Source organism: Ranitomeya imitator, chromosome 8 (assembly GCF_032444005.1).
Source record: "Ranitomeya imitator isolate aRanImi1 chromosome 8, aRanImi1.pri, whole genome shotgun sequence".
Taxonomy (NCBI): Eukaryota; Metazoa; Chordata; class Amphibia; order Anura; family Dendrobatidae; genus Ranitomeya; species Ranitomeya imitator.
In genome coordinates, this window is record NC_091289.1 from 74,297,672 (window position 1) to 74,319,641 (window position 21,970).

Genomic DNA, 21,970 nt, shown 5'->3' on the forward strand with positions numbered 1-21,970 from the left:
CGATACCGGAGGATCTACCGGGGGAGATTGTGACCAATCTTTTCTTAGATCCTGGGCAAAGGTATATTTGGACTCCATGGGCTTCTGCCCTGTGAATCGTTTATCTGGACGGATCCTGTGAGATTCAACAATTTGCTTAAACTCGGGATGAATGGCGAACACTCTGAGCTCATTTGGTCCTCTTAAAGGACACGGCATGATCCGTTTTAGATAAAGGTTCCTCCTCAAGTCTCAAAGCCTTATTCACTGACTCAATTGGAGAGTCTCCTGATCGTGATGATATTCCTGATCTAGGGAAGTGTCAGAATCGTCCTCTGAAACAGGTTCTCTACTAGCCCCAATGGAAGGGGACCGAGAATTGGAGCTCTCATAACCCGAATCCCAGTGATGGTCTGGGAATATGGCACTAGTCCTTTTCTTGGAAGAGTGAAAACTCCTTGGCAAGGTACGACCCCTGGAGTACGAGGGGTTCTGACCATCGGAAGCGTCGTCCATATTAGTGCCCTGGTTAGAAGAAGGGTCTCGGAACGAGTCTAACACTTTTGCCAGAGATGCCATAGATCGGGAAAGGGAGGTAGCCCACTCAGGGGGATTAGGCTCACTAGCTTCAGTATCAGCAACAGGTGGTTCCTGAGCCGTCACCGGTTCACAAGCTGTGCATAATGCAGTATTGTGACCCCAGAGACCTTACAGGAGGTACATGCAGCGAAAAATACAGTGTGGGTTTTCCCAGACTTGTTGTGAGGCTTTGGTTAAGACATAGTAAAGCCTGGAGGAAAGCGCTTACTAGCAGGGGAAGGCTTAAGCTATGCTTTTGGAGCTTACCCACGTCCTGTGTCTTGAGTCCCCAGGGCAGGTCCGCAGTGTAGGCAGAAGAAAAACGCTAGTCCTGAGGGCTGTGATAGGAAACGCTGGAGCAGTACTGCAGCATCAGGGCTGTGGGTGTCCCAACATGGCCGTCGAGACCAGGAAGTGGGAGCTCATCACAGGGAACGAGAAGCGCCAGGAAAAGTGGGTGGGGCTAAATGCCGGTGGGCGTGGCCAGAACTCCGGCTTGTATTGAGGGAAATTTTTTTTTTTTAAATCTCTGCGGTTGTATTGGCGCCAACATTAGCTGCACTCCTTCGTGGGGTTGCCGCACTACGGACCACCCACGGACACAGGCTTAAGGTGCGGACCTCCCATACCCCGGGAACCAGGACCCCCCAGTGCCTCGGCCCCCGCAGTGTACTCACGGTAGATGCGGTGGACCGGTGCGCAGTCCACTGTCACCATAGTCAGGGAGGGGGTGGAGAGCTTCTGCCGCCATGCGTCCTCCGCTATATCAGTGGTGATGCAGAGAGGGGCTGTACGGACGCCATATATATCATGTCCGGCTATGCACCTGGCTCCAGGAGAGGTAGATGGAGGGCTACTCCATGTAGTGGCCTGCTATGGAGGGGGGAGATCACAACGCGAAGGAACCATCGCCTGTAAGGTGAGCTCAGGGCTGGCATCCAACGTTGCAAGAAAGGATACGGGAGGGACACTCCATGTACTTGCATGTTGATGATTGGGGGGAGATCGGAACTTAGAAAGGATCTGTCGCCCCCATTCGCTCTGTTAAGGGAAAAATTAGAATAAAAAGTAAAAAAATAATAAAAACGGTGGGGTCTGAAGCAGACCCAAGTGCCTCCTACAGACCCTAAGCAAGAACTGGTTCACTGAGAGCCAGCAGGAGGGTGTATACTGCAGGGGAGGAGCTATTCTTTCTGTGTTTACTTAGTGTCCTCCTAGTGGCAGCAGCATAACACCCATGGTCCTGTGTCCCCCAATGAGGCGTAGGAAAAACATGATTTTTCAGGCAGTTAAGCTTACGGCAATACAAACTAATTTTCTGTTTAAAAAAAAAAAAAAAAAAAACTGGAAATTTGTAATTTGGTTTGTGTCTACGTTAACATTTTCCAGTTAACTGACCTATGCGAGGGCTCTTTACGGCTATGTGCACACGTTGCGGATTTTGCTGCAGATCCGCAGCAGTTTTCCTTGAATTTACAGTACCATGTAAACCTATAGAAAACAGAATCCGCAGTGCCCATGCTGCGGAAAAGCTGTGGTTTACATTCCGCTGCATGTCAATTCTTTGTGCGGATTCCGCAGCGGTTTACACCTGCTCCATAATAGGAATCCGCAGGTGTAAAACCGCAGATGGAATCCGCACAAAAACCACAAAAAAAAAAACGCGGTAAATCCGCAGGTAAAACGCAGTGCCTCTTACCTGCGGATTTCTCAAATCCGCTGCGGAAAAATCCACAGACCTCAAGAATACGTGTGCACATAGCCTTAGGGAGATAACCTGACGTTTTAATTACAGTTTTGGAAGCAGACTATTGCATGTTTTGGTGGTTTGCAGCAAGTGGGGAAAAAAAAACTTTTCAATTATATTTTTTTTTTAAGGGACAGGTTATAGCTACTTTGATATTTTGAGAGTTTAGAGATTTTTACACAAGCATCAGCAATCATACACTTATCACATGGCTTATTGTGGGATAAGCAGAGACTTTAATAACTGGACAAATGACAAATATATATTTTTACATACAACTAGAGTATTTTTTAAAGGAATTTTCCAGGAATAAGTTGTATTTTTAGGCTATAGGCTTGCTCTGGGGAAAACTAGCAAAATCAGCATTGCTCCAATACTACACTACCCATAGTCTTTTTCAATAAGTGCCCTTTTAAAGGGAATCTATCAGCAGGTGTTGATATTAAATTTGAGAGCAGCATGATGTAGGAGCAGATACCCTGATTACACGAATGTATCAATAAGACTGTGTGCTGTCGTTTCAATACACTCAGTGTTTTATCAGCAGCAGATCATCATTAGGGGACTAGGCGTTACCTAGCAGACCAGTCAGGCTAATTTGTGTAACCCCGGCCCCTTCAACCGACTGGCAGCTTTCTGAAAACATACAGCGTACACAGGAATCTGCCAATCAGTGGTGTGGGCAAGGTTATACAGAGCTCAGCATTTCAGCACTGCTACATCTCCAGCAGCGAAAAGACGATCCCAACAAAACTGCACAAAGCAGCTCAGTAGCTAACAATGGATCAGGCCCTATGGCCCTACATCATGCTACTCTCAGACTGCATGCCAAAACCTGCTGACAGATTCCCAATAGGGGCATTATTTGAATAGGTGTATTTACTTAAAGTTATTTTTGTTGGCTTCTGCAGCCTGTATGCTGCACTGTACATTGATGGACACATATTGAGAACTATGAATCTGTCAGTGGGATTTGTAACATTTCTCTGCTGAGCTTTCCAGTATTGATTTGACACCATCAACTTTGATGTGGTCACAAATCCACTTAAAAAGATGTTAACCTCTTCATGATCTGAGGTATTTTCGCTTTTTGCTCCCCATCTATATTATTTTATAACTTTTATTTTTCCGTCAATATGGCCATGTGAAGGCTTTTTTTTTGCGGGACGATTTGTATTTTTGAACGACACCATTGGTTTTAACATATTGTATACTGGAAAATGAAAAAAATAATCCCAGTGCGGTGAAATTTAAAAAAACATGCAATCCCACACTTGTTTTTTGGTTTGCTTTTTTACTACGTTCACTGAATGCTAAAACTGACCTGCCATTATGCTTCTCGAGTTCATAGACACCTAACATGTCTTGGTTCTTTTTTATCTAAGTAGTGAAAAAAAATCCAAACTTTGTTAAAAAAACAAATCTCCATTTTCCGATACCTGTAGCGTCTCAATTTTTTCGTTATCTCAGGTTGGGTGAGGGCTAATTTGTTGCCTGCCGAGCTGACATTTTTATTCCTACCAATTTGGTGCAGATACGATCTTTTGATCACCTGTTAGTGCATTTTAGTGCACATGTTATGTAAAAAAAAAAAGTAATTCTGGCGTTTTTATTTTTTCTCGCTACGCAGTTTAGCGATCAGGTTTATCTTTTTCTCTTGATAGATTGGGCGGTTCTGAATGCAGCGATACCAAATATGTGTATGTTTGATTTTTTGTTTTATTTTGAATAGGGCAAAGGAGGACTGATTTAAACTTTTATATTTTTTAAAACTTTTTTCTCACTTTTGGCATGCTTCAATAGCCTCCAAGGGAGACTAGAAGCTCGCATAACTCGATCGGCTCTGCTACATAAAGGCGATCAGATCGCCTGTATGTAGCAGACTTGCTATGAGCGCTGACCACCAGCTGGCAGTGACATCATGTTGCGATCGGCGGGCACATCAAAACGACGAACGGGACTGCATCCGCACACAGCGAATGTTCCGGCGTACACAATGTTAAATATAGGTATGAAATAAAGTTGTTTCAAACATATTCCATACATAGACACCCATATGAACCGCTAACTAATGACGCAATCACTGTTGTGCCTCAGTGCGCCCTGAGGAAGGAGCAATGTGCTCCGAAATGCGCGTCGGAGTGGACTCCTGACTCCCCACTGTGACACCATCAGGTATTTAACACTTTGATGGCCTGGCTATATCGGTGTGTAGTTACTATGGTGAATATTTGGGGATATTGATCGCTGTATTTATATGGCCATAGGCCTTTAATATACTTTACTATGCATATTGTTGCAGTGATGTTGTCTTGAGTCTTTGGGCAATTGTACCGCCATATGGTGCTTAACCTGCTACCCTCTGTTGTCCATTTATCTTTTCTATGTTTTACTTGTGCTATTTTGAGTATTTAATAAATTTATACAATTTTATGGGAATATTTGACTGCGAATCTGTGATGTTTTGTAATGTTAAATATAGGTACGCAAGATTCATGTGGATCTGTACACAGGCGTACGATGAGCACAAAGGCTAGTGTGAAACCGGCCTAAGCCAGAAAAAAGTCAACCTCTTTTCCAGCTACAGTGATCCCAAGACATCCCCTGCTGGAGAAGGAGCAAGGAAGACTAGTGCATTAAGACAGCAGTGCAAAAGATCCAATAGGTGTGATTTTTCTGTTTTTTTAATTTTTACTCCACAACCAGATTTTAATATGAACATTAGTAATTTAAGGCCGGCATCACACATGCAACTGCAATGCAAGAAACTCGCGCAAGTCTCTCACCTCAATACCCAGCAATGCCGCCGGTACTCGGTCCGGAGCGTGAGGTTGCATGTATTTCTATGCAGCTGAACGCTCCGGTCTGAATCACTGGCGGCAGTGCCGGGTATTGAGGCGAGTTTCTCATTCAGTGACATTTCTTTCTGCTTGTCTCTTGTACTCGTGCATCGGATCACCTTTTTGGGTACGTTCCCACGATCAGGAGTTCCTGTGGGTTCGAAGCTGCGCTTTTATGCAGCGTCAAACCCGCAGCAGCCAGATGTTACAGCATAGTGGATGGGATTTCTAGAAATCACATGTCCCCTATGCGTGCATAGTCACCTGCAGATCACCAGCGAATACTGACATGCGGCGCGCGCGTCTTTCCAGACTGCAGCAAATATATTTCTCTTGCGGAGAAGCTAGTCTCCGCAACAGAAATTTCACCAATAGAATGTCTTGAGAGCAGTAAATCCGCACAGTTCAGTGATCACATGCTGATATACCTATAGAAGGCAGCGCTTTGGAAGCAGTATATGTTTGCAGCGTCCAAAGCTCTGCCTTGCATTGGACACAGGTAAAACCACATGTGATCAGTGAGCCATGCAGATTTACTGCATCAAAGACATTCTATTGGTGAAATTTCTGAGGTAGCTGAGACCCCGGAGAACATAATCAGGGTCGGTTTTTACAGTTTTCTGTCACGTAATAGCCGTTCACCAAATTAAAAAAAAAAGTTTGATGTACAATTTAGTTCTCTCTCCCCTGATATGATCTAACAGAAGAGAGACATGAAGTACCCCGAGACACCCAGATACCTCCGCCATCCCCTCAGCATCATCTTCCTGGAAAAAATGGTGAGCGTATGCACAGCGCACCTGCCGAGATCTGACAGCCGATACTTGGCAATAAGGAATTTTTCCTATTGGTTTCTTTTGATAGGGTTTATCACAGTGATCAAAATAAAATAAAAATAAAAAAATAGTAAAATCAAATCCACCTTTGCCACCCCCTTAGATAAAAATTATAAAGTAATGTTTTATTTTTTTCCATTCTTTGCAGTTGGTGTTGGAGTCAGGATTTGGGGGGGGGGTTCAAAAGTATCAAATTCTGTGTCGTACCTGTGGGTTCAAAATGCTCACTATACCCCTGTGTAAAAACCTAGAGGGGTGTGGTTTTCAAAATGGGGTCACTTGTGTGGGGTTTACACTGTGTAGGCACATCAGGGGCTCCCCAAACACGACATGGCATTCGCTTTCGATTGAAGCCAATTTTGTGTTTAAAAGTAAAGCAGTGCGCCTTCCCTTCCAAGCGCCCAAACAGTAGATTTCCCTCACATATGAGGTATAAGCGTACTCAGGAGAAATTACACCACAAATTTTGGAGTCCATTTTCTCATTACCCTTGTGACAAAATAAAAAAAGTTTGGGTCTAAAGTAAAAGTTTTTGTGAAAAAAAGCTAAATGTTAATTTTTTCCTTCCACATTGCTTCAGTTCTTGTGAAACAATAGAAGGGTTACTAAACTTCTTGAATGTGGTGGTTTTGAACACCTTGAGGGATACAGGTTTTAGAATGGGGTCACTTGGGTATTGTCATATGGGTCCCTCAAAGTCACTTCAAGTGTGATGTGGCCCCTTAAATAAAAAAAATAAAAAAAAAAGTTTTGTAAATGTTGGATAAATTAGAAAGCGCTGATTAACTGTTAACCCTTCTAACTTAACAAAAATTGATTCCAAAATTGTGCTGATGTAGACATGTGGGAAATTTTATTAACTATTTTATGTGACCTAACTTTAATTTAAGGGCACAAAAGTAAAATTTGAAAATTGCTAAATTTGCCAAATTTCCTTTTTTTTCATAAACGCAAGTTTGAAGAATTTTGAAGAAAATTTGAAGAAATTTTACCACTATCATGAAGTACAAATGTCACGGAAAAACAGACACTGTGGGATCCGTTAAAGCGTTCCAGAGTTATTAGCTCATGAAGGGACACTAGTCAGAATTGAAAAATTTTACGTGGTCAATAACCCCTTCCCGACCTTTGACGCATACGCTGCGTCATGAAAGTCGGTGCCATTCCGACCCATGACGCAGCATATGCGTCATGGAAAGATCGCGTCCCTGCAGATTGGGTGAAAGGGTTAACTCCCATTTCACCCGATCTGCAGGGACAGGGGGAGTGGTAGTTTAGCCCAGGGGGGGTGGCTTCACCCCCCACGTGGCTACGATCGCTCTGATTGGCTGTTGAAAGTGAAACTGCCAATCAGAGCGATTTGTAATAATTCACCTAAAAAACTGGTGAAATATTACAATCCAGCCATGGCTGATGCTGCAATATCATCGGCCATGGCTGGAAACATTGATGTGCCCCCACCCCACCGATCGCCCCCCCAGCCCCCCGATCTGTGGTCCGCTCCCCTCCGTCCTGTGCTCCGCTCCCCCGTCCTCCTGTCCGCTCCCCCCGTGCTCCAATCACACCCCCCGTGCTCCAATCAAACCCCCCGTGCTCCGATCCCCCTCCCCGCACAGCGATCCCCCCAGCACAGCGATTCCCCCCCGTGCTCCGATCCACCCCCCCACACAGTGATCCCCGCTCCGTGCTCCGATCCACCCCCCATGCTCCGATCCACCCCCCCGTGCTCCGACGCCCCCCCCGTGCCCTGATCTCCCCCCCTTATACTTACCTAGCCTCCCGGGGTCCGTCCGTCTTCTTTCCTGGGCGCCGCCATCTTCCAAAATGGCGGGCGTATGTGCAGTGCGCCCGCCGAATCTGCCGGCAGGCAGATTCATTCCGAAGTGAGTTTTGATCACTGAGATATAACCTATCTCAGTGATCAAAATAAAAAAAAATAGTAAATGACCTCCCCCCCTTTGTCTCCCCCATAGGTAGGGACAATAAAAAAAATAAAGAATTTTTTTTTTTCCCACTAAGGTTGGGGTAAGAACTAGGGGTAGGGTTAGGGTTAGGGGTAGGGTTAGGGTTAGGGGTAGGGTTAGGGGTAGGGTTAGGGGTACGGGTAGGGTTAGGGGTAGGGTTAGTGTTCGGGATGTGCACACGTATTCTGGTCCTCTGCGGATTTTTCCGCAGAGGATTTGATAAATCCGCAGTGCTAAACCGCTGTGGATTTATCGCGGATTTACCGCGGTTTTTCTGTGCATTTCACTGCGGTTTTACAACTGCGATTTTCTATTGGAGCAGTTGTAAAACCGCTGCGTAATCCGCAGAAAGAAGTGACATGCTGCGGAATGTAAACCGCTGCGTTTCCGTGCAGTTTTTCCGCAGCATGTGTACAGCGATTTTTGGTTCCCATAGGTTTACATTGAACTGTAAACTCATGGGAAACTGCTGCGGATCCGCAGCGTTTTCCGCAGCGTGTGCACGTACCTTTAGAATTAGGCTATGTGCACACGGTGCGGATTTGGCTGCGGATCCGCAGCAGTGTTCCATCAGGTTTACAGTACCATGTAAACATATGGAAAACCAAATCCGCTGTGCCCATGGTGCGGAAAATACCGCGCGGGAACGCTGCGTTGTATTTTCCGCAGCATGTCAATTCTTTGTGCGGATTCCGCAGCGTTTTACACCTGTTCCTCAATAGGAATCCGCAGGTGAAATCCGCACAAAAAACACTGGCAATCCGCGGTAACTTCTGTGAAGCACTTGAGGGTTCAAAGTGCTCATCACACATCTAGATTAGTTCCTTTGGGGGTCTAGTTTCCAAAATGGGGTCATTTGTGGGGGATCTCTAATGTTTAGGCACACAGGGGCTCTCCAAACGCGACATGGTGTCCGCTAATGATTGGAGCTAATTTTCCATTTAAAAAGCCAAATGGCGTGCCTTCCCTTCTGAGCCCTGCCGTGCGCCCAAACAGTGGTTTACCCCCACATATGGGGTATCTGCGTACTCAGGACAAACTGGACAACAACATTTGTTGTCCAATTTCTCCTATTACCATTGGCAAAATAGGAAATTCCAGGCTAAAAAATCATTTTTGAGAAAAGAAAATTATTTTTTATTTTCATGGCTCTGCATTATAAACTTCTGCGACGCACCTGGGGGTTTAAAGTGCTCAGTATGCATCTAGATAAGTTCCTTGAGGGGTCTAGTTTCCAAAATGGGGTCACTTGTGGGGGAGCTCCATTGCAAAGGCACACAGGGGCGCTCCAAATGCGACATGGTGTCCGCTAACAATTGGAGCTAATTTTCCATTCAAAAAGTCAAAAGGCGCGCCTTCCCTTCCGAGCCCTGCCGTGTGCCGAAACAGTGGTTTACCCCCACATATGAGGTATCGGCGTACTCGGGAGAAATTGCTCAACAAATTTTAGGATCCATTTTATCCTATTGCCCATGTGAAAATGAAAAAATTGAGGCTAAAAGAATTTTTTTGTGAAAAAAAAAGTACTTTTTCATTTTTACGGATCAATTTGTGAAGCACCTGGGGGTTTAAAGGGCTCACTATGCATGTAGATAAGTTCCTTGGGGCGTCTAGTTTCCAAAATGGGGTCACTTGTGGGGGTGCTCCAATTTTTAGGCACACGGGGGCTCTCCAAATGTGACATGGTGTCCGCTAAAGAGTGCAGCCAATTTTTCATTCAAAAAGTCAAATGGCGCTCCTTCCCTCCAAGCCCTGCCGTGCGCCCAAACAGTGGTTTACCCCCACATATTAGGTATCAGCATACTCAGGACAAATTGGACAACAACTTTCGTGGTTCAGTTTCTCTTTTTACCATTGGGAAAATAAAAAAATTGTTGCTGAAAGATCATTTTTGTGACTAAAAAGTTAAATGTTCATTTTTTCCTTCAATGTTGCTTCTGCTGCTGTGAAGCACCTGAAGGGTTAATAAACTTCTGGAATGTGGTTTTGTGCACCTTGAGGGGTGCAGTTTTTAGAATGGTGTCACTTTTGGGTATTTTCAGCCATATAGACCCCTCATACTGACTTCAAATGTGAGGTGGTCCCTAAAAAAAAATGGTTTTGTAAATTTCGTTGTAAAAATGAGAAATCGCTGGTCAAATTTTAACCCTTATAACTTCCTAGCAAAAAAAAAATTTTGTTTCCAAAATTGTGCTGATGTAAAGTAGACGTGTGGGAAATGTTATTTATTAACTATTTTGTGTCACATAACTCTCTGGTTTAACAGAATAAAAATTCAAAATGTGAAAATTGCGAAATTTTCAAAATTTTCGCCAAATTTCCGTTTTTATCACAAATAAACACAGAATTTATTGACCTAAATTTACCATTAACATGAAGCCCAATATGTCACGAAAAAACAATCTCAGAACCGCTAGGATCCGTTGAAGCGTTCCTGAGTTATTACCTCATGAAGGGACACTGGTCAGAATTGCAAAAAACGGCAAGGTCTTTAAGGTCAAAATAGGCTGGGTCATGAAGGGGTTAAGGTCAAGATTGGCGCTGTCACTAAGGGGTTAAAGGGATGCCGACACTATGAAAATGCAGTCCAATCTGCAGACACCATATAAGTCATACGTTTGTATACAATGTAATACAAAGAAAGCTGTCAGTCATCCCCAAAAACCTACCATCTTCGTACTACTAATTGCCAGAGACTAAAGGTACCGTCACACAACAATATCGTTAACGATATTGTTGCTTTTTGTGACGTAGCAACGATATCGTTAAGGAAATTGTTATGTGTGAAAGCGACCAACGATCAGGCCCCTGCTGGGAGATCGTTGGTCGCTGAGGAAAGTCCAGAACTTTATTTCGTCGCTGGATCTCCCGCTGACATCGCTGGATCGGTGTGTGTGACACCGATCCAGCGATGTCTTCACTGGTAACCAGGGTAAACATCGGGTTACTAAGCGCAGGGCCGCGCTTAGTAACCCGATGTTTACCCTGGTTACCAGCGTAAACGTTTAAAAAACAAACACTACATACTTACCTTTAGCTGTCTGTCCCTGGCGCTGTGCTTCTCTGCACTCCTCCTGCATCCTGTGTCAGCGCCGGCCAGCCGGAAAGCACAGCGGTGACGTCACCACTCTGCTTTCCGGCTGACCGGCGCTGACAGTGCAGAGGAAAGCAGAGTGCCGGAGGACAGACAGCTGAAGGTAAGTATGTAGTGTTTGTTTTTTTAACGTTTACGCTGGTAACCAGGGTAAACATCGGGTTACTAAGCGCGGCCCTGCGCTTAGTAACCCGATGTTTACCCTGGTTACCGGGGACCTCGGGATCGTTGCTCGCTGGAGAGCTGTCTGTGTGACAGCTTTCCAGCGACCAAACAGCGATCAACATCGTTGTCGGTATCGCTGCAGCGTCGCTAAGTGTGACGGTACCTTAAGCTTTGAGGTCGTCTAAGAAACAGCATTTTACAGCATTTTCAGCAAAGTGAATAAGCTTTTTCCAGATAAGCGTAAACTTGACATAGGCGTGTTTTTTAAATTTGGAACATGGCAATTTCTCTTACAGTAAATATGAATTTTATTTGGAGATTTTCCCTATAGACTTGAATGAAATTAGGAAGATCTGTTTTAACCCCTTCATGACCCAGCCTATTTTGACCTTAAAGACCTTGCCGTTTTTTGCAATTCTGACCAGTGTCCCTTTATGAGGTAATAACTCAGGAACGCTTCAATGGATCCTAGCGGTTCTGAGATTGTTTTTTCGTGACATATTGGGCTTCATGTTAGTGGTAAATTTAGGTCAATAAATTCTGTGTTTAATTGTGATAAAAAGGGAAATTTGGCGAAAATTTTGAAAATTTCGCAATTTTCACATTTTGAAATTTTATTCTGTTAAACCAGAGAGTTATGTGACACAAAATAGTTAATAAATAACATTTCCCACATGTATACTTTACATCAGCACAATTTTGGAAACAAAATTTTTTTTTGCTAGGAAGTTATAAGGGTTAAAATTTGACCAGCGATTTCTCATTTTTACAACGAAATTTACAAAACCATTTTTTTTAGGGACCACCTCACATTTGAAGTCAGTTTGAGGGGTCTATATGGCTGAAAATACCCAAAAGTGACACCATTCTAAAAACTGCACCCCTCAAGGTGCACAAAACCACATTCAAGAAGTTTATTAACCCTTCAGGTGCTTCACAGCAGCAGAAGCAACATGGAAGGAAAAAAATGAACATTTAACTTTTTAGTCACAAAAATGATTTTTCAGCAACAATTTTTTTATTTTCCCAATGGTAAAAGGAGAAACTGAACAACGAAAGTTGTTGTCCAATTTGTCCTGAGTACGCTGATACCTCATATGTGGGGGTAAACCACTGTTTGGGCGCACGGCAGGGCTTGGAAGGAGCGCCATTTGACTTTTTGAATGAAAAATTGTCTGCTCTCTTTAGCGGACACCATGTCACGTTTGGAGAGCCCCCGTGTGCCTAAAAATTGGAGCTCCCCCACAAGTGACCCCATTTTGGAAACTAGACGCCCCAAGGAACTTATCTAGATGCATAGTGAGCCCTTTAAACCCCCAGGTGCTTCACAAATTGATCTGTAAAAATGAAAAAGTACTTTTTTTTCACAAAAAAATTATTTTCGCCTCAATTTTTTTATTTTCACATGGGCAATAGGATAAAATGGATCCTAAAATTTGTTGAGCAATTTCTCCCGAGTACGCCGATACCTCATATGTGGGGGTAAACCACTGTTTGGGCACACGGCAGGGCTCGGAAGGGAAAGCGCGCCTTTTGACTTTTTGAATGGAAAATTAGCTCCAATTGTTAGCGGACACCATGTCGCATTTGGAGAGCCCCTGTGTGCCTATGCATTGAAGCTCCCCCACAAGTGACCCCATTTTGGAAACTAGACCCCCCAAGGAACTTATCTAGATGCATACTGAGTACTTTAAACCCCCAGGGGCTTCACAGAAGTTTATAATGCAGAGCCATGAAAATAAAAAATAATTTTTCTTTTCTCAAAAATGATTTTTTTGCCTGGAATTTCCTATTTTGCCAATGGTAATAGGAGAAATTGGACCACAAATGTTGTTGTCCAGTTTGTCCTGAGTACGCAGATACCCCATATGTGGGGGTAAACCACTGTTTGGGCGCACGGCAGGGCTCAGAAGGGAAGGCACGCCATTTGGCTTTTTAAATCGAAAATTAGCTCCAATCATTAGCGGACACCATGTCGCGTTTGGAGAGCCCCTATGTGCCTAAACATTGGAGATCCCCCACAAATGACCCCATTTTGGATACTAGACCCCCAAAGGAACTAATCTAGATGTGTGGTGAGCACTTTGAACCCTCAAGTGCTTCACAGAAGTTTATAACGCAGAGCCATGAAAATAAAATAAAAAATTTCTTTTCTCAAAAATGATTTTTTAGCCCGCAATTTTTTATTTTCCCAAGGGTAACAGGAGAAATTTGACCCCAAAAGTTGTTGTCCAGTTTCTCCTGAGTACGCTGATACCCCATATGTGGGGGTAAACCACTGTTTAGGCACATGCTGGGGCTCAGAAGTGAAGTAGTGACGTTTTGAAATACAGACTTTGATGGAATGCTCTGCAGGCGTCACGTTGCGTTTGCAGAGCCCCTGATGTGGCTAAACAGTAGAAACCCCCCACAAGTGACCCCATTTTGGAAACTAGACCCCGAAAGGAACTTATCTAGATGTGAGGTGAGCACTTTGAACCCCCAAGTGCTTCACAGAAGTTCATAACACAGAGCAGTGAAAATAATAAATACGTTTTATTTCCTCAAAAATAATTTTTTAGCCCAGAATTTTTTAATTTTCCCAAGGGTAACAGGAGAAATTTGACCCCAATATTTGTTGTCCAGTTTCTCCTGAGTACGCCGATACCCCATGTGTGGGGGTAAACCACTGTTTGGGCGCACGTCGGGGCTCAGAAGGGAAGTAGTGACTTTTGAAATGCAGACTTTGATGGAATGGTCTGCGGACGTCACGTTGCGTTTGCAGAGCCCCTGGTGTGCCTAAACAGTAGAAACCCCCCACAAGTGACCCCATTTTGGAAACTAGACCCCCCAAGGAACTTATCTAGATATGTGCTGAGCACTTTGAACCCCCAAGTGCTTCACAGACGTTTACAACGCAGAGCCGTGAAAATAAAAAATCATTTTTCTTTCCTCAAAAATTATGTTTTAGCAAGCAATTTTTTATTTTCTCAAGGGTAACAGGAGAAATTGGACCCCAGTAATTGTTGCGCAGTTTGTCCTGAGTATGCTGGTACCCCATATGTGGGGGTAAACCACTGTTTGGGCACACGTCGGGGCTCGGAAGTGAGGGAGCACCATTTGACTTTTTGAATACAAGATTGGCTGGAATCAATGGTGGCGCCATGTTGCGTTTGGAGACCCCCTGATGTGCCTAAACAGTGGAAACCCCTCAATTCTAACTCCAACACACCCCTAACCCTTATCCCAACTGTAGCCGTAACCCTAATCACAACCCTAACCCCAACACACCCCTAACCACAACCCTAATTCCAACCCAACCCTAAGGCTATGTGCCAACGTTGCGGATTCGTATGAGATTTTTCAGCACCATTTTTGAAAAATGCGCGGGTAAAAGGCACTGCGTTTTACCTGCGGATTTACCGCGGATTGCCAGTGTTTTTTGTGCGGATTTCACCTGTGGATTCCTATTGAGGAACAGGTGTAAAACGCTGCGGAATCCGCACAAAGAATTGACATGCTGCGGAAAATACAACACAGCGTTTCCGCGCGGTATTTTCCGCACCATGGGCACAGCGGATTTGGTTTTCCATATGTTTACATGGTACTGTAAACCTGATGGAACACTGCTGCGGATCCGCAGCGGCCAATCCGCAGCCAAATCCGCACCGTGTGCACATAGCCTAATTCTAAAGGTATGTGCACACGCTGCGGATCCGCAGCAGTTTCCCATGAGTTTACAATTCAATGTAAACCTATGGGAAACAAAAATCGCTGTACACATGCTGCAGAAAAACAGCACGGAAACGCAGCGGTTTACATTCTGCAGCATGTCTCTTCTTTCTGCGGATTCCGCAGCGGTTTTACAACTGCTCCAATAGAAAATCGCAGTTGTAAAACTGCAGTGAAATGCGCAGAAAAACCGTGGTAAATCCACAGCGGTTTAGCACTGCGGATTTATCAAATCCTCTGCGGAAAAATCCGCAGAGGACCAGAATACGTGTGCACATCCCGAACCCTAACCCTACCCCTAACCCTAGCCCTAACCCTACCCCTAACCCTACCCCTAGTTCTAACTCCAACCTTAGTGAGAAAAAAAAATTCTGTATTTTTTTTATTGTCCCTACCTATGGGTGACAAAGGGGGGGGGGGGGGTCATTTACTATTTTTTTATTTTGATCACTGAGATATAACCTATCTCAGTGATCAAAATTCACTCTGGAACGAATCTGCCGGCCGGCAGATTCGGCGGGCGCACTGCACATGCGCCCGCCATTTTGGAAGATGGCGGCGCCCAGGAAAGAAGACGGACACCGGCAGGCTCGGTAAGTATAAGGGGGGGGGAGATCAGGGCATGGGGGGGCGTCGGAGCACGGGGGGGGGAGGGGAGGGGAGCGTCGGAGCACGGGGGGGGAGGCGTCGGAGCACGGATGAGGAACGGTGTGCGTGCGGGTGGATTGGAGCACGGGGTGGGGGATCGCTGTGCAGGGGGGGGATCGCTGTGCGGGGGGGGTGATCGGAGTGCGGGGGGGTTGACTGGAGCACGGGGGGAGCGGACAGGAGGACGGGGGAGCGGAGCACAGGACTGAGGGGAGCGCTGCACAGATCGGGGGGCTGGGGGGGCGATCGGTGGGGTGGGGGCACACTAGTATTTCCAGCCATGGCCGATGATATTGCAGCATCGGCCATGGCTGAATTGTAATATTTCACCAGTTTTTTAGGTGAAATATTACAAATCGCTCTGATTGGCAGTTTCACTTTCAACAGCCAATCAGAGCGATCGTAGCCACGGGGGGGTGAAGCCACCCCCCCTGGGCTAAACTACCACTCCCCCTGTCCCTGCAGATCGGGTGAAATGGGAGTTAACCCTTTCACCCGATCTGCAGGGACGCGATCTTTCTGTGACACAGCATATGCGTCACAGGTCGGATTGGCACCGACTTTCATGACGCATACGCTGTGTCACAGGTCGGGAAGGGGTTAAAATAGTTTTTGCAAAGCTATGTAACAAAATAAACAATTTTATTTAAAATATGCAAACTGTCTTCAGAGAGGAAGGGAACTTTAAAATGACATTCCAAAACAGAAAAAGTGGTGCTAGGGAACGGAGCCAGTAGTCCCATCGATAATAAAATATATAACCACTGCACTCGTACAGGATAAGGCTTGCTTCAAGTGAATAACCAATAAATTATTCACCAATAAATTATTCACTTGTAGCAAGCGTTATCCTGCACGAGTGCAGTGATTATATATTTTATTAGTGATGAGATTATGGCAGACTCATTCTTCCAGCACACGGACCCAAGTGAAACCCTTCAGGACATCTCCACGGATGCTAATGTCAGCGGCAAACTTCTATTTATTATAACTTACGAGTTCAATCAAATAGATCTGCAGCAACTATGACAAAATGGTAACAAACCACAATGGGGACATCACCCCTGAGCCCTACAGACAGGTCTGTACCATTCTAGATACACTAATATCACTCCGGCGCCCTACAGACAGGACTGTACCATTCTAGATACATTAATATCACCCCTGAGCCCTACAGACAGGACTGTACCATTCTAGATACACTAATATCACCCCTGAGCCCTACAGACAGGACGGTACCATTCTAGATACACTAATATCACCCCAGCGTCCAACAGACAGGACTGTACCATTCTAGATAAACTAATATCACCCCTGAGCCCTACAGACAGGACTGCACCATTCTAGATACACTAATATCACCCCAGCGCCCAACAGACAGGACTGTACCATTCTAGGTACACTAATATCACCCCTGAGCCCTACAGACAGGACTGTACCATTCTAGATACACTAATATCACCCCAGCGTCCAACAGACAGGACTGTACCATTCTAGATAAACTAATATCACCCCTGAGCCCTACAGACAGGTCTGTACCATTCTAGATACACTAATATCACCCCTGAGCCCTACAGACAGGACTGTACCATTCTAGATACACTAATATCACCCCAGCGTCCAACAGACAGGACTGTACCATTCTAGATAAACTAATATCACCCCTGAGCCCTACAGACAGGTCTGTACCATTCTAGATACACTAATATCACCCCTGAGCCCTACAGACAGGACTGTACCATTCTAGATACACTAATATCACCCCTGAGCCCTACAGACAGGTCTGTACCATTCTAGATACACTAATATCACTCCGGCGCCCTACAGACAGGACTGTACCATTCTAGATACACTAATATCACTCCGGCGCCCTACAGACAGGACTGTACCATTCTAGATACACTAATATCACCCCTGAGCCCTACAGACAGGACTGTACCATTCTAGATAAACTAATATCACCCCTGAGCCCTACAGACAGGTCTGTACCATTCTAGATACACTAATATCACCCCTGAGCCCTACAGACAGGACTGTACCATTCTAGATAAACTAATATCACCCCTGAGCCCTACAGACAGGACTGCACCATTCTAGATACACTAATATCACCCCAGCGCCCAACAGACAGGACTGTACCATTCTAGGTACACTAATATCACCCCTGAGCCGTACAGACAGGACTGTACCATTCTAGATACATTAATATCACCCCTGAGCCCTACAGACAGGACTGTACCATTCTAGATACACTAATATCACCCCAGCGCCCAACAGACAGGACTGTACCATTCTAGATACATCAATATCACCCCTGAGCCCAACAGACAGGACTGTACCATTCTACATACACTAATATCACCCCAGAGCCCTACAGACAGGACTGTACCATTCTAGATACACTAATATCACCCCAGAGCCCTACAGACAGGACTGTACCATTCTAGATACATTAATCACCCCGGCGCCCTACAGACAGGGCTGTACCATTCTAGATACACTAATATCACCCCAGAGCCCTACAGACAGGACTGTACCATTCTAGATACACTAATATCACCCCAGAGCCCTACAGACAGGGCTGTACCATTCTAGATACATTAATCACCCCGGCGCCCTACAGACAGGACTGTACCATTCTAGATACACTAATATCACCCCAGCGCCCTACAGACAGGACTGTACCATTCTAGATACACTATCATCACCCCAGTGCCCCACAGACAGGACTGTACCATTCTACATGCACTAATATCACCCTGGCGCCCTACAGACAGGACTGTACCATTTACCATAGCTATGCTCCCCCAACAGTAGGCCGACCCCCCCCCCGCAGCCCTACACAGCAGGCCATCCCCCCGAAGCCCTACACAGCAGGCCCCCCCCCCCCAAAGCTCTACACAGTAGGCTTCTGCCCCCCCCCCCCCCTACAAGGCAGGCCGTCGCCGCCCTCCCCCCCCAAGCCCTACACAGCAGGCCGTCGCCCACCCCCCGGGGCCCTACACAGCAGGCCGTCGCCCCCCCGGAGCCCTACACGGCAGGCCGTCGCACCCCCCGACCCCTACAAAGCAGACCGTCGCCCCCCCAAGCCCTACACAGCAGGCCGTCGACCCCCCCCCCCCCCCCCGTGCCCTACACTGCAGGCTGTCCCCCCCCCCCCCCGGAGCCCTACACAGCAGACCGTCGTCCCCCCTAAAGCCCTACACAGCAGGCCGTCCCGCCCCCCCAGCCCTGTACAGCAGGCCATCGCCCCCCCCCCCCCCCCGGAGCCCTACACAGCAGGCCGTTAAACCCCCCCCCCCCCCGGAGCCCTACACAGCAGGCCGTCGCCCGCCCCCCCGGAACCCTACACAGCAGGCCGTCATCCCCCCGGAACCCTACACAGCAGGCCGTCATCCCCCCGGAACCCTACACAGCAGGCCGTCATCCCCCCGGAACCCTACACAGCAGGCCGTCATCCCCCCGGAACCCTACACAGCAGGCCGTCATCCCCCCGGAACCCTACACAGCAGGCCGTCATCCCCCCGGAACCCTACACAGCAGGCCGTCATCCCCCCGGAACCCTACACAGCAGGCCGTCATCCCCCCGGAACCCTACACAGCAGGCCGTCATCCCCCCGGAACCCTACACAGCAGGCCGTCATCCCCCCGGAACCCTACACAGCAGGCCGTCATCCCCCCGGAACCCTACACAGCAGGCCGTCATCCCCCCGGAACCCTACACAGCAGGCCGTCATCCCCCCGGAACCCTACACAGCAGGCCGTCATCCCCCCGGAACCCTACACAGCAGGCCGTCATCCCCCCGGAACCCTACACAGCAGGCCAACGCCGACACGTGCACTCTGCAGGTGAAGCTCTCCCATGATCTGACAGCAGTCACCATTGCCCTCAGGGGAGGGGCACAAGTGCTGGAAATGACAGGGCGCTTACCTGGACCGTCACTGGAAGACAGGGCAGGGGAGGAGATCTTGGGCTTCTTGGCCGACGGTGGCCCTGGATCCACCAGGTTCTCGGCCATGGCTGCGGTGTCCGGTCGTGCCCCGGCTGTGCTACTCGCCCGCTCACCCCAGTGACAATGAATGTGGACAGGACTCGCTATGGCCACTACTGCTGGGGACGGCACCGCGGCCTACAGGCTGCTGACACCGCGGGGGACGGCCGGCGCAGCCCCGCACGGAGCTCCTGATGCTGAGAGCAGCCGCTCCTGGGGCCCCTGCACAGACGACATCCTACACAAAGACGCTCCCAGGCTCTGGGGCCGATCACAGGCACAAAGGGGACGGGACTAGGCAGGACGAGCTTACGGCCACAGGCAGACGCACAGCCGGCTCTCAGGCCCGCGGCAGGGCGGCATCGCTGCACCACTGGTCACCGCGGGACGGCCGCTTACATCGCAAGGCTCCGACTGGGGAACAAGTGCAATTAAGGCGTGCGCCCCGCGGTCAGGCCCCGCTCCCGTCACTCCGCGGCGCCCTCCCGGCCTCTGCCGCCCCTCAGGCTCCAGCCGAGGCGGAGACCTGCGGCGCAGCTGCTTTCTGGGGGAACTAGGCGGACCAAACGGCTGGATGCCGCCGCGGCTCTCTAGGGATCGAATGGGTAGCGGAGCCCCGGCTTGCCATGTACTGGAGGCAGGGCGGAGCTCGTAACCACACACGGCGGCTCCGGAGCAGATGACGAGGACACGCCCGTTATCACTCCGTCTTCCCGGGGCCCCTGGAATCTAATGCTCTCAGCCAATTCTCCGTCCCTCACACACAAACAAAATGGCGGCTGTTGTTTCTTCACTCCGCTCGGGGAAGCTTCGGCAGCAGCGGCCGGAAACGACGCAACACGATAGTAAGGAACAGACACGCCTCTGCTGGGAGGGGCCACGCCTGGTGGGAGGGGCTTCACACAGCGACAGCTTATTGGCTCCCTGACACAATGAAGCCCCAGAACGCAAAGCGCTCGGAGGAGCACGTGACTGCTACAGGATGATTTCATTGGTCGGTTTACTGCGGAGCTTCGCTAGTGTCACAGCCTGCTCCGTGTTTCTTAAAGGAGAGGTGGAAGCTACTGCCCATTTTAATTTCCTTCTCTCTTTTTTCATTCCGCCATATGATTCGGCTGAAAATAATGATTTGGTGAAATAATGTGTAAATATGGAAGATGTAGTGTTCTCTCCTCACAGGCAGAGCGGCATAGACTCTGCTACTTCTGCGGTAGAAAGGACTGCAAATAGCGGAGAGTCTTGGAGGGTGGGGAATCAATCATGTCAGGTCACGGCCCATGGGACTGTGCAGCCAGGGCCCAGTGATCATGGCGGCTCCTGTCCTACATCACCAGGGCTTCTATCCACAACGGATGGGGGACACAGGAGAGTAATGGGGTCCGGGGCCTCAGAGGAGCGAATGTGGGGGCGAGCACAGACCCCATATACCCAGGTGTATAGTGTGTGTCCTGTGCTTGTAAGGAGGAATATATACAGATTATAGGGAAAGTGCACAGATCCCATATACCCAGGTGTATAGTGTATATCCTGTGCTTGTAAGGGGGAATATATATACAGATTATAGGGAAAGTGCACAGATCCCATATACCCAGGTGTATAGTGTATGTCCTGTGCTTGTAAGGGGGAATATATATACAGATTATAGGGAAAGTGCACAGATCCCATATAACCAGGTGTATAGTGTGTGTACAGTGCTTGTAAGGAGGAATATATACAGATTATAGGGAAAGTGCACAGATCCCATATACCCAGGTGTATAGTGTATATCCTGTGCTTGTAAGGGGGAATATATATACAGATTATAGGGAAAGTGCACAGATCCCATATACCCAGGTGTATAGTGTATATCCTGTGCTTGTAAGGGGGAATATATATACAGATTATAGGGAAAGTGCACAGATCCCATATAACCAGGTGTATAGTGTATGTCCTGTGCTTGTAAGGAGGAATATATACAGAATATAGGGAAAGTGCACAGACCCCATATACCCAGGTGTATAGTGTATGTCCTGTGCTTGTAAGGGGGAATATATATACAGATTATAGGGAAAGTGCACAGATCCCATATACCCAGGTGTATAGTGTGTGTCCTGTGCTTGTAAGGGGGATTATATACAGAATATAGGGAAAGTGCACAGATCCCATATACCCAGGTGTATAGTGTGTGTCCTGTGCTTGTAAGGGGGAATATATACAGATTATAGGGAAAGTGCACAGATCCCATATACCCAGGTGTATAGTGTATGTCCTGTGCTTGTAAGGAGGAATATATACAGAATATAGGGAAAGTGCACAGATCCCATATACCCAGGTGTATAGTGTATGTCCTGTGCTTGTAAGGGGGAATATATATACAGATTATAGGGAAAGTGCACAGATCCCATATACCCAGGTGTATAGTGTGTGTACACTGCT

The 21,970-nt window shown here is 47.3% G+C and overlaps 1 protein-coding gene across 2 annotated transcripts in view; it reads right to left on the bottom strand.

Annotated features, from left to right (window-relative positions):
- The window catches only part of EP300 (E1A binding protein p300), a 163,265-nt gene extending 142,904 nt beyond the window's left edge, over positions 1–20,361 (bottom strand). For both annotated transcript variants that reach the window (XM_069737084.1, XM_069737083.1), the window contains exon 1: positions 19,495–20,361. In XM_069737084.1, the coding sequence (XP_069593185.1) occupies positions 19,495–19,582 (88 nt within the window). In that variant the 5' untranslated portion in view covers positions 19,583–20,361. The remainder of the gene's footprint in view (positions 1–19,494) is intronic.
- Between the last annotated feature and the right edge of the window lie 1,609 nt (positions 20,362–21,970).